Source organism: Notolepis coatsorum, assembly GCF_963971535.1.
Source record: "Notolepis coatsorum genome assembly, chromosome: 6".
Taxonomy (NCBI): Eukaryota; Metazoa; Chordata; class Actinopteri; order Aulopiformes; family Paralepididae; genus Notolepis; species Notolepis coatsorum.
In genome coordinates, this window is record NC_140170.1 from 160162894 (window position 1) to 160175754 (window position 12861).

The 12861-nt window shown below is 47.0% G+C and overlaps 1 protein-coding gene across 6 annotated transcripts in view; it reads left to right on the forward strand.

Moving 5' to 3' along the window:
* The first annotated feature begins 2219 nt into the window (after positions 1-2219).
* zmynd8 (zinc finger, MYND-type containing 8) overlaps positions 2220-12861 on the forward strand; it is a 71496-nt gene continuing 60854 nt past the window's right edge. For 3 of the 6 annotated variants that reach the window (XM_084317347.1, XM_084317348.1, XM_084317352.1), the window contains exons 1-3: positions 2220-2355; positions 11567-11637; positions 11990-12141. In XM_084317347.1, the coding sequence (XP_084173473.1) occupies positions 2342-2355; positions 11567-11637; positions 11990-12141 (237 nt within the window). In that variant the 5' untranslated portion in view covers positions 2220-2341. Of the gene's footprint in view, positions 2356-3160; positions 3272-3435; positions 3658-6417; positions 6515-11566; positions 11638-11989; positions 12142-12861 lie in introns of those variants that run through there. The other 3 variants (XM_084317349.1, XM_084317351.1, XM_084317350.1) reach the window with 3 other exon arrangements.

Consider the following 12861-nt stretch of genomic DNA (forward strand, 5'->3'; position numbering starts at 1 on the left):
AATTATAGTACAGTAGAAAAGTAAAAAAAAAAAAAAAAAAAAAAAAAAAAGCAGTGTAAACAATATCATTAACTCTGAATATAAGAATATGAGCCAAGTAAACAGTGTAATCAAAGGTGCAGATGAGTTATATTATAAATTACAATAAATATGGTCAATAAAACTTAGAATCTAAATATATACTAGCGAGTAAGTAAAGTATACAGTATACACAGGTGCAGTTTACATAAGGTAGGTACCCTAACTGGCATGATATACGTCATACGCTATACGTTGTAGTCCGTGAAGTGTAGGTGGTAAGAGTCAGACACACTTAGTGAGCAGACATTCCTAGTAGTTCTCGGGTTCTGCTGCCGCTAGTAGATTGTAAAGATGATACTGGTTGGACTCCTCGGGCAGGTAAACGCCTGGGATCACCCCCCCCCCCCCCCATCTTCAGCTGGGCTTTGGAACAGCCAATATCCAAATACCCTTATCGGTGCATTGCTTATTGGTGGTGCTGTTAAGCTGGGGAAGGTAAGTAGCCAACTGCAAGCCATTTTAACGAGTTTGGAGAATAATATTTGGAGAATGTGTGCTGGGCCTGTCTGATATTGTGGTCGTTTCTGAGGTGGAGGACATGATCATTTAAATCCCCCCTTTATCAAGTTCTAACCTATTGCTGTATATATACCATATATATTTATTCTCACCGCATATCTATCCACACCTGTTTGTACTTACCTGCACGTAGTCCTTTTACATATCTGTAGATACTATATCTACTGTATATCTGTACATATCCTACTCGTACTAGTTACGCTGCTGGCCAGTATGACTACTACCATACTGTCTTTATACCTGTATCACTGTACATATTATACTACAACTCTGTACATATATCCGACTAGCACTACACTCAGTAGTACTCATTTGTATATTTTGTATCCAGTTTAATCACCTGTACATTGTATATTGCTGTTTCACTTTACTGTTACATTTGCACTCTGGTTGGATGCCAAACTTCTTTTTGTTGTACTTGTACTTGTGCTAATCTATTGAATCATAGGCTACCGGAGAGAGTTTCAGTTGTTTTCTGCCAAAATACCCTGCTTAGTGGGAAAGAAATTTTTAGAGCAACGTATGGCTAGCTGCTATTTTCCCCAAGACAAGTGCCTGGTCGGGTAAAGTAATGGTCCAAATTGGAAAACACACAGGCATTGTCTGGGGCACAATCTTTGACCATATTAGAAGTTCCCGGCACAAAAGTTCAAAGGGCAATAATGGGCATATCACATGACAGTAGCATGGCCTACTAACGTCTTTTCACTGTGGTCTCGCTCATGTGAAGTAGGGCTGCACGATTAATCATTTTTTCTATTGAAATAGCGATTTGGAATGATGCAATTATCAAATCGCAAAAAAAAAAAAAAAAAAAAAAAAATCTTTATTTAACCAGGATGTCCCATTGAGATACAAGATCGGTTTGGGAGAGGGAGGTAAGGGGTTTTAGATTGTGTGTTGTGAAGTTTAGACTTCAGAGAGGGAGAGTATAAGTACAGAAAAAAAAGGTACCGTTGGGTACCGGTATCAATTCCCAGGTAAAAAGAAAAAATTTCAGGCTCGGTAGGCCAGATGCAAGCCGCATTTTACAATAAACCTCTGTGGGGCTGCTTAAAAAAAGTATTATTATAATCGCAAATTTAATCACAATATCAAAATCACAGTTAGATTATTTCCCAAAATCGTGCAGCCCTAATGCGAAGTCAAAGAAACCCATCCGATAGAGCTCGGCTCCAGGGTGTACGAGAGCTGTCTTTCTGCTCTCTCTCTCACTACGAAGGGTTTAACTTTAGGGTGGGACCTAATGGGACAAAGGCCTCCTTCAGCATGCAGCCATGCAGGCCTTTAGGCCTTGTCCTTTATGCACACACATCTGTTGCCTTTTCCTTGAAAATACAAATGCCCTGAACACGGCATCGAGTCGAGGGATCGTCGGCAGCTGTGTGTGCAGCTAGTGCCGTCGTCTGTGCGCTGATACTAGGTGTGCAGTGGCTGTTTTCTGGCGATCTGGGCCTTTGCTCCTCTGGCTCTCTCTAAAGCCACACAGCGATTCAGCCTGCTTGTGCTAAACAAAAGACAAGCAAGCCAGGAAGTGGCCCAGCCAATCAGCAGCTGCCTTACATGCCTTCAGCGAGAGCGGCCAGTGTGTGCGAGCCTTGTATCAGAGCAGTGAATCAGGCAGACCCAGAGAGCCGTGGCTGTGCTGCTCTGAGCAGGGGAGAGAGAGAGAGAGAGGACTGAGAGGGCTGTCCTCCATGTTTTAATAAAGCACTGACATATCACACTGAGTTTGTTAGCCATGCATCCACAGAGGTAAGCCTGATTTTGATTATTTCACGTGTACTGCTCTTTTGAGAAGCTACCAGCCTCTGTATGTGATAATGTGCTTCAGTGATACAGGTCTGCGTGTGACAGCACTGGGGGGAAGAGAGAGAGAGAGAGAGAGAGAGGGCCTCCCTGTCACCCTGGAGTCTGGAAGGAGTACAGCACAGCACACTGCCACTCCTATGCTGACTGACTGACTGACTGACCGGCTCTCTGGACACATGGTGGGGGGAGGAGGGGTGCGGGGCTCACGCAGACATCATGCTCATAGAATTCTGAATCCTATCTCCTCAGGTCAAAACTGGATTGAGAGGATTGAGCGGTGGCTGTTGGGAACCTAGAGTTTACTACAGGCCTGTTCTGTCAACATGGCAGGCCGGGCGAGAGGAGCAGGCTGTCTATGGTGGTAGGACGAGAGAAAGAGAGAGAGAACAGGGAAAAGGGGAGCCCCAGTGGAATTAACAGATGGCAAAGTGACAGCACAGCAAGAATAATTTAGGCCTCAGACTGGCACTGGGGGAGGGGTTTTTGGGGGGGGGGGGGGGTGCTACTGCTAATCGTGTGCCAATCAAACCCAAGAGGAAAGGCTTCACCTTGGCGTGTGGAGGAACAATCAAGGAAAGGACTAATGATCGTATCTACTATCTAGATGACTATCTACAAAACACTCCCAGTTAAACCTCAAAGTGTCACACCCTTTGAATCTGGTGAAAAAGAGAACGTGTTTTAACCTGGACTTAATCATAAAGGCTGATCACTAAATCCAAATGACCTTATTTATCACGGTTAACAGTGTTTCCCCGTGAGGCTCTTAGGTGAACGGTGGTGGTGGTGGTGGTTGTTGTTGCTGCTACTGCTACTGCAGCAGATGACGAGGGTGGGCGAGAGTCGAGCAGAAGGAAAGGTCTGTGCTGTTATTGTATCATTTTGGGGGGAATCTATTTGCAGTCGAGCGTGTCTTGATATCGCAGTGCGCCGCCACAGATACGGTTATATATATATATACCAGTGTATGGGAAAACGCTGGTGAAATTGATTGGGCCTCTAATGGTGTGCTCTGTCTCACAGCCCTGCCTCACAGCTCTGCCTCACAGCCCCCTGTTCTCTGCAACGGATTGGCAGCCATTTCAGAGAGAGAGCTTCCCCTTTCTGTCCCTCGGCTCAAGGCACTCTGGGTATTTTGTGTGTGAGGGGGAAGGCAGGAGGAAGGGAAGGACTCTCTCTTCACCGGATAGAACACTCACCTGACCAGAAAGACTAGAGAGAAATACCAGTTTGAACTCTCACCAGGTTAGAACGCATGTTATATATATATCGATACATAACAAATGTTTGTTGGTTTCCTCCTGTGATGCAGGAAGGTGGGGTTCACACACTGACTTCTCGCCCTCAGGTTTAGATCAGACGGCTCAACTCGTTGACGGATAGTTTTTTTTATCCAAACCAGTTTGTCAAGATTGGAATGTTGTTCCTACCCTTGAGCCCTACAGCGTTGTACCCTTGTCCCCTTGTCCCCCGTTCCATACGTCAGACGACGTGCTTTCATTCTTAACTTGGAGATAGTCTTTTGAAAGGGAGAGGGAGAAGCTGCTATTTCTAGTCAGCATGGCTCAGGTGAAAGACACACAGACACACAATGGCTGTGTTGCTCGATGAGCCAATCTTTTCACTCCTGTGGCTTTTTTTTGTGTGAATGGCGTCGGTTAATGTCCCTAATCCCGTCATTCCACTCTGGTGTGAGGATGGACGTCGTTGCACTTGATTTTGCTTTGCTCCGGCACCGTCTATTTATGGGGGTAATACGGTGAAAATCCATTTCGCGCGCCAGCCGCCAGGCCGTCGTTTTTTAAAATTATTCAGCGGCCGCGCGCGCCCCCCTCGCGTCTGACCTTTCCCAACAACCCCCACCCTGCCGCGCACGGCACGTACCACTCCACCCGGCTCACGCGCCACGTTTGAGTGCGCTTCATTGTTATCATGTGCAACAGTGGTCTGGATGGCGGTGATTAGCATAGGCATAGGTGGACATCGTACAATGACAAATAGGAATCCACATCCCCGAAGAGGTCTGGCTGAAATTGATGCAGAGAAAAGATAGGAGAGTGGTAGCTTAGCAACCCTGTTATCACTGGTGGATCTGTGCAGGCCTGTTATGCGTTTCCCATAGACCTACTGGTATTCGTGGCTGCCGACCACAATATCAACACAGGCCCACTAATCGAGATGTTCCTCCGTTGACAATATTATCATAGTAGTAGTGCTTCTACCCTGCTATGTACCTACCCAGCACGGCCTGCAAACACCAGCAATAACTTAAAAGGATGTTCCACTTGAGTAGAACATCAGCAGTCTTACCTCTTATCTAAAGTCATCTACTAGTAGTAAACTAGTGACCACCGCTGTCCTTGTCGTCTGATGTTATCAACACCACCATTCCTCCCAGGTGTCGGGCTCCTTATTCACTTCCATTCATTTTGAGGACCAAGTCTGAATATAATACCTCTGAAGTGTAAACAAACTATTGGACAGGGAGGTGATGTGGGGGAGATGAACCCGCGCACAACAGGGAGGGGATGTGGGGGAGATGAACCCGCGCACAACAGGCAGGGGATGTGGGGGAGATGAACCTCGCACAACGGGGGGGGGGGGATCTGAGGGAGATAAATGTTACACAAGGGGGTGGCGGGGTTCACATAATGACTAAAATGGGGGATGGGAGAAAAAGGTAGATGTTCCTCTTTAGCTAATGCTTCCATTTTCAAATGATCAGTATTAGGAACTATTTCTCACTTGAGGTGTAGTTTGACAAGCTTGTAAACATCTCGCAGAATGTTTGGAATCTCGCAGCGTCGGCAGCACGTAACCATGGGTAACTGCTCCCCAAACATTCCACGCAGGGCAAAGACACACGGCACACTCCAAACCTACGACAAATAGATCGGATCAGATTTATTTTTCAAAGGTAATAAATCTGTAGAGACACGCATGTACATTTGAATCTGCACAGCAGCAGTTTGTTTATACGTCAGAAGTATGGTATTATTTAGCTTAGATTCCCAAAACGAATGGAAGTGAAGTGAACAAGAAGCCCGACTCCTGGGAGGAACGGCGGCGTTGAAGGCGGACATCGTCGCTAGCTTACTTGTACGCGTGCTTACACAGAGGTAAGACCGCTGGAAACAACATGCCAAGTTCTACTAAAGTGAAACATCCCTTTAAGGATCTAATGAGAAACGTGTTGTATCTCCGAGAGCCTTAAAAGCCTGTGTTATTATGGATTGATGAAAGTATTCTGATGGCAGCCGAATGCTTTGGAGCAAAGGGAAGGGCTGTTGGCAGTGACCACAGCCGTCCATTTTGATCCAGAGGCCCGGGCCGTGTGCAGCCTCTGTTAGTGTGCCGAGTGTTTAAGGCCCTTCCTGCATTCCAGCCAGCTGCTCTGCTGGTGAGCCGTATGTGCTGCTCCGCACAGCAGCGTGACTGGAGCCGCTGTGGATGTGCCGTGTGTGCGGCAGGCAGGGAGCGTCTTCAAAATGGACGCCACACACATACACAAATGCGTCCACGCTCGCGTACACTACACACACACACACACATACTGGCTGAGATCATAGAGAGGGGAGGGAATCTGATCCGCACCCTCTCAGCCTGTGTAACTGCATCCCCCCATGTTTGATAAAAAAGCACACAGCCAGTGTGGGTCCACAGGGGCTTTGGGGGGGGGGGGGGGGGGGGGAGAGCGCGGGACTTTAGTTCCAGGGGTTTTTCTAGTCGGGAGTGGAGGAACAGCAATCCTCCCTGCATTGCAGCACTGTGTGTGTGTGTGTGTGTGTGTGTGTGTGTTTGAGGGGAGGAGAGGAGAGGAGCAGGGAGACGAAGAGAGAGACCGTGTGCCACACTGAGCACCCGGCACCCAATCAGGCACCTCCGTGTGGTGCTCGAACCAATCGGCAGCCCTGCAGCTGAGGTTAAAGATTGACAGTCGCAACAGAGGGAGCAGCGGGGAGAGAAGGAGGCCTTCTGGAAAATCTGCGCCTGTATCCTCCTCACCCCCCCCCCCTCTCCCCCCCCCAACCGCCTCAATCAAATATCAGATAAATAGGGGAGAGAAAAAATAGCCTGAAGAATCCAGAGTAAAGAGAAAAAGGTATGCCGTCGATTTCCTCTGTTGAAGCGTGGACGTTGTACCAGTGGGGTGTGTGACTGTGGATGGCTGGGTGTCAATATGAATATGGATAGACTGCTTGTTTCAATCTAGGAGGTGGATGTTTTTTCAGTGGCAGCCAGGGGGGGCCTGATTTTCCACTTGGTTCTCTTTCTCTCTCCATCTCTCCTCCTCTCCTTTCCCTTCTCCCTGAGTGTTCCTCTCTCCTGCCCTCCTGGCTTGGATAAGGGGAGATTGCCGGGAGCCGAAACATACGAGACGGAGAGGGAGACCCTGTGAATTGGGCTCGCTGTGCTGCTCTCCGTCCCTGTGGATGTTCTCTCATGCCTGTGTCATTTTCTTTCCCTTGTGATGGAGGAGGGAGGAGGGAGGGGAGGGGGGGGGGGGGGGGGGGGTAGGTGATGCTGGAATGGAAAAGGCAGCAGTTTTCTGTTCAGCTGGAGTCTTTATGTTTCCATCACGCGGGGGTACCAACGCCGCTCTCCCCGAGAGCTAAATTAGAATGTGGGGAAATTGAAGCGTTCTGAGCTTTGTTTGGTATCTGAGGGAATGGATGGAATAAACGGCTCGCGGCAGCAGCGGTGGTGGTGCCGCCTGCCTGGGAACGTGGTGAAACCGGTTTTGCTTGGCAAGACGTGGTTCTCCCGGTAGAAGGTGAACGTGGATCACGAGGACATGTTTGTGTTTGGTACACAGGGCCGGGGGCTGTGTTCAACGCAACAACAGAGTGGCAGCTTGTTTCACCGCTTGGCTAATTGGACAGCTCAATGTATTTGCAGGTGTTAAACCAATCCAAAGTGATGCATCACCCGAAAGTACAAAATCTCAACTATGTTTTTAAACGTACGAGACACTCCAAACTTACCATCTTTAGATTGTCATTGTTCTGGTGGAAACCTACGACGGACAAGACGTCATCTCAATGATTCAATTGATCACTGACCCTGAGACTGAGGGGTTGAGTGAAACCCAGTGGAGGTGAGGAAGGTGCAGCCGTTGCAGATCCTAGGGCTCTCAATCACCCAATGGTCCAATGATAACAAGCCATCTCTCTCTCTCAGCGTGGCTGGCCAGGGGAGGGGTGGATGTCCTGGTGTAATTAAGGTCCAGTTTGGATGTCGGATTACGGCTCATCCTAACAGCCCCCTACTGGTCTGTTGTATCCTGTGTCATGGAGGTGTATCGTGTTCACGTTCCTGTGTGGTTTTCTATGTGCGCTAAGATTGTTTCACAAGTGTGATCGAGTCTTCTTAAGATCGAGCCACGAAGCAAACTAGGCCGGGGTGGGTGGGGCTGCGACCGCTTGGCACGCAGGACGTCTGACTGCCTTGTTTTTATGTTTTGATTTGTCGGATTGGAGACGTCTGAATGACTAAACCGTTTCTGTTTGCAAACATAGCTAGGAGTAGAGTAGAGTAGACCTGTATAGTGGGATTTGAAAGTTGCCAAGAGATTCTGTTCCATCGTTGTACTAGGCTACCCTTCAAAACATGTTGTGTCTATATAACCACAAGTAATAAAGGCCTATTCACACATTCTGTAGTGGGGCTGTAACTTAACACACTAGGCACATCTCAAATGCCCCATTAACTTTTGATGCATTTGATTGTGCAGAGAGTAGGTATTGGACATCTGTACGTAGCATCTGAAGCATGGCTCCAACAGAGCATCTGAAGCATGGCTCCAACAGAGCATCTGAAGCATGGCTCCAACACAGCATCTGAAGCATGGCTCTAACACAGCATCTGAAGCATGGCTCCAACAGAGCATCTGAAGCATGGCTCTAACAGAGCATCTGAAGCATGGCTCTAACACAGCATCTGAAGCATGGCTCCAACAGAGCATCTGAAGCATGGCTCCAACAGAGCATCTGAAGCATGGCTCTAACACAGCATCTGAAGCATGGCTCTAACACAGCATCTGAAGCATGGCTCTAACAGAACATCTGAAGCATGGCTCTAACAGAGCATCTGAAGCATGGCTCTAACAGAACATCTGAAGCATGGCTCTAACAGCATCTGAAGCATGGCTCCAACACAGTATCTGAAGCATGGCTCTAACACAGCATCTGAAGCATGGCTCTAACAGAGCATCTGAAGCATGGCTCTAACAGAGCATCTGAAGCATGGCTCTAACAGCATCTGAAGCATGGCTCCAACACAGTATCTGAAGCATGGCTCTAACACAGCATCTGAAGCATGGCTCTAACAGAGCATCTGAAGCATGGCTCTAACAGCATCTGAAGCATGGCTCTAACAGAGCATGTAGAAGCAGAAACCGACTTGGTGGATTTGTATTGCTAGAATATTAGAATTAGAATCGTTTAGACTAGTGTCTTATTTATGTTTAAACACTACGGGGCACACCACCTCCATTATAGCCCCACTTCTATAAGAAACCTAGGTGATCACTGTAATCCCATGCACCTGCAGAGGATTTACTTTCAAACCTGTCTCACTGTTGGAACTGCTTATCCGTAAACAAACAATTGACGACTGTTCTGTTCAACATCATTCACTATCATCCACCTTTGGACAACAATAAAACCCTGTGTAAACCGTGCCAGCAGCAACTCGGGACATTCACCTCATTTAACATCCACAACTTTGGTACTGGGTAAAGAAGTAGTTGCGGGTGCATCGTGGACGCTGTCGGCACACCCAGGAATGACAAGTCGGCCACTACAGAGCATCTGAAGCATGGCTCTAACACAGTATCTGAAGCATGGCTCTAACACAGTATCTGAAGCATGGCTCTAACAGAGCATCTGAAGCATGGCTCTAACACAGTATCTGAAGCATGGCTCTAACAGAGCATCTGAAGCATGGCTCTAACAGAGCATCTGAAGCATGGCTCTAACACAGTATCTGAAGCATGGCTCCAACAGAACATCTGAAGCATGGCTCTAACAGAGCATCTGAAGCATGGCTCTAACAGAGCATCTGAAGCATGGCTCTAACAGAGCATCTGAAGCATGGCTCCAACACAGTATCTGAAGCATGGCTCTAACACAGCATCTGAAGCATGGCTCTAACACAGTATCTGAAGCATGGCTCTAACACAGTATCTGAAGCATGGCTCTAACACAGTATCTGAAGCATGGCTCTAACAGAGCATCTGAAGCATGGCTCTAACACAGTATCTGAAGCATGGCTCTAACAGAGCATCTGAAGCATGGCTCTAACAGAGCATCTGAAGCATGGCTCTAACAGAGCATCTGAAGCATGGCTCTAACAGAGCATCTGAAGCATGGCTCTAACACAGTATCTGAAGCATGGCTCTAACACAGTATCTGAAGCATGGCTCTAACAGAGCATCTGAAGCATGGCTCCAACACAGTATCTGAAGCATGGCTCTAACACAGCATCTGAAGCATGGCTCTAACAGAGCATCTGAAGCATGGCTCTAACGGAGCATCTGAAGCATGGCTCTAACAGAGCATCTGAAGCATGGCTCTAACAGAGCATCTGAAGCATGGCTCCAACACAGTATCTGAAGCATGGCTCTAACAGAGCATCTGAAGCATGGCTCTAAGAGCATCTGAAGCATGGCTCCAACACAGTATCTGAAGCATGGCTCTAACACAGCATCTGAAGCATGGCTCTAACAGAGCATAGCTTTATTTTGAAGATGCACTGACATTATGGAACGTGATATTTGACCGGATTATTTTGACACTGACCCTTTGAGACACTCGGCACATCAATACACTTGGAAGACGAAGCCTACGTTTGTGTATTTCCACTACAAGCAGGGCCACTTGCTGCTGACCATAACCTTAACCCTTTCACTACCACACTACAAAAGGTTAACCTTTCACTACCACACTACAGACGGTTAACCTTATGTAGTGTGGCAGTGAAAGGGTTAACCTTCTGTATTGTCGCAGTGAAAGAGTTAACCCTTTGGTAGTGTGGTAGTGAAAGGGTTAAGACGTATGGCCCTGCTGTTCCCAGATCATCAGGCTGTGTCCCGTCCTCGGCATTTGTTTACGGTCAGAGTTTAGTTGTAGAACGGACCCTCGGGGCAGGAATAAATAGCCCCATTGTCACAAGAAGGTGTGTTTCACAGGCCAGTGAATCAGTTTGCAGACTAACATCTGCAGCGGCCACATATCGTTTTCCTCCGTTTGGAAATGAAACCAGAGTCGCAGCAGCCTCTCGGAGTAACGAGCAGTGGTGGGTGAACTCAGTCACGGGGAGCTAGTGTTAGTTTTGATTGCAGTAGTAGGCTATATGACTGTATCCTTAACGTGAGTCAAACCATCGTTGGCTGTGTCTGTTAACCCTTTCACTGCCACACTACCAAATGGTTAACCCTTTCACTGCGACAATACAGAAGGTTGACCCTTTCACTGCCACACGACAACAGGTTAACCCTTTCATGGTAACCCCCTGTAGTGTGATAGTGAAAGGGTTAATGTGTGTCAGCTGTGTGCCTCTCCCCGACGAGCAGCCTGGAGTTAAAATGATCAATGTTAGCCTTTGAAGCTTTTGAGAAAAACATGATGTATTACGGCGAAATGACAATCAATTCCCTCCCTACTAAGGGTACATTGATTGCGAATGGTATGTCAACTATCCAATTCAATCGATTTAAATGTCCACATTGATTCAGATTATTATTATTTTTTTACATTGTAAAAATGTCATATTGTCTTTAGAATTGAATTTCTATCCTATCGCGGCAAAGCCTTAGGTTCATACCTGTAGTCCCCCATTTACTTTGCCATACGGGAGGTCCAGCTTGCCGGGCCCGTTGACCAGCGAGCACGTTCGTGTAAATAGATGGCGTAATGGTCTAACACCGCCCAAGAGATCGTTCTTATTCAGAGCAGTTCAGCCTGTAGCAAGAAGACGACGATGCAAAATGAGTTGAAATGCTTGTGAATCAATGTTGTTAAATCTAGAGAGACAATGGCATATAATTGTAATAGAGAGATGTAGTGTATATACGAGGAGCGTGGAGCTGGAGGTTATGTCACAGTGTGGCGGCCGCAGCTTTTGACGAAGCGCCTCTTGTTCTCTGCGTCAGTGTGGCTGAGGAGGAGGGGAAGACTGAGACGGATGCAGCAGAGGGAATGGAGATCTCTACCCGATCCAAAGGTAAGAAGATGCCACACAGCTGTTTTTAGAAAGCTCAGCAAACGCAATTTTTATACCTAATGGGAGTACGCGGTAATGGTGAGTGTTTTGGTTTTGCTCGTCGTGTTTGTGTGTGTACTGTGTGTACGTGTGAGCCTGGTTCTTGTGTGGGCTGAGAATGCAACAAGATGGAGGATTAGTGTACATACTATTGTTGTTGACTTTGCTGCCATATCTTTATTACTATCGTTACCAGAGCCTGCTTGCATGAATACAGTTAAAGCTCTTTGTTTCTCTGCATCCGGCGTATCCTTTCACAAGGCCGCCCGTCTACCGGCCTGGGTTTGTCTGACCTTTGACCTCTCTCCTGCAGTTGCAGACCCAGGGTCAGTGGAGCGGGTGGCTCAGAAGCGCAAGGTGCCGAGCCCCTCTCACTCCTCCAATGGCCACTCCTCCGCTGACACCTCCCCGAGCCCCACGAAGAAGAAGAAGAAGCCAGGCGCGCACGGTGGCACCAAAGACCAGGTGCTTCATTTAGCAACATCAGTTCATGTGAATTCATATGAGCTGTTAAATGTTCTGTCTGTTAAATGTTCTGTCAAAGGTTCTGTCTGTTAAATGTTCTGTCTGTTAACGGTTCTGTCTGTTAAATGTTCTGTCTGTTAAATGTTCTGTCTGTTAACGGTTCTGTCTGTTAAATGTTCTGTCAAAGGTTCTGTCTGTCAAAGGTTCTCTCTGTTAAATGTTCTGTCAAAGGTTCTGTCTGTTAACGGTTCTGTCTGTTAAATGTTCTGTCTGTTAAATGTTCTGTCTGTTAAAGGTTCTGTCTGTTAACAGTTCTGTCTGTTAAAGGTTCTGTTAAAGGTTCTGTCTGTTAACGGTTCTGTCTGTTAAATGTTCTGTCTGTTAAATGTTCTGTCTGTTAAAGGTTCTGTCTGTTAACAGTTCTGTCTGTTAAAGGTTCTGTTAAAGGTTCTGTCTGTTAAAGGTTCTGTCAAAGGTTCTGTCAAATGTTCTGTGTTAAAGGTTCTATCTGTTAAATGTTCTGTCTGTTAAAGGTTCCGTCTGTTAACAGTTCTGTCTGTTAAAGGTTCTGTTAAAGGTTCTGTCTGTTAAAGGTTCTGTCAAAGGTTCTGTCTGTTAAATGTTCTGTGTTAAAGGTTCTGTCTGTTAAATGTTCTGTCTGTTAAAGGTTCTGTCTGTTAACGGTTCTGTCTGTTAAAGGTTCTGTCTGTTAACGGTTCT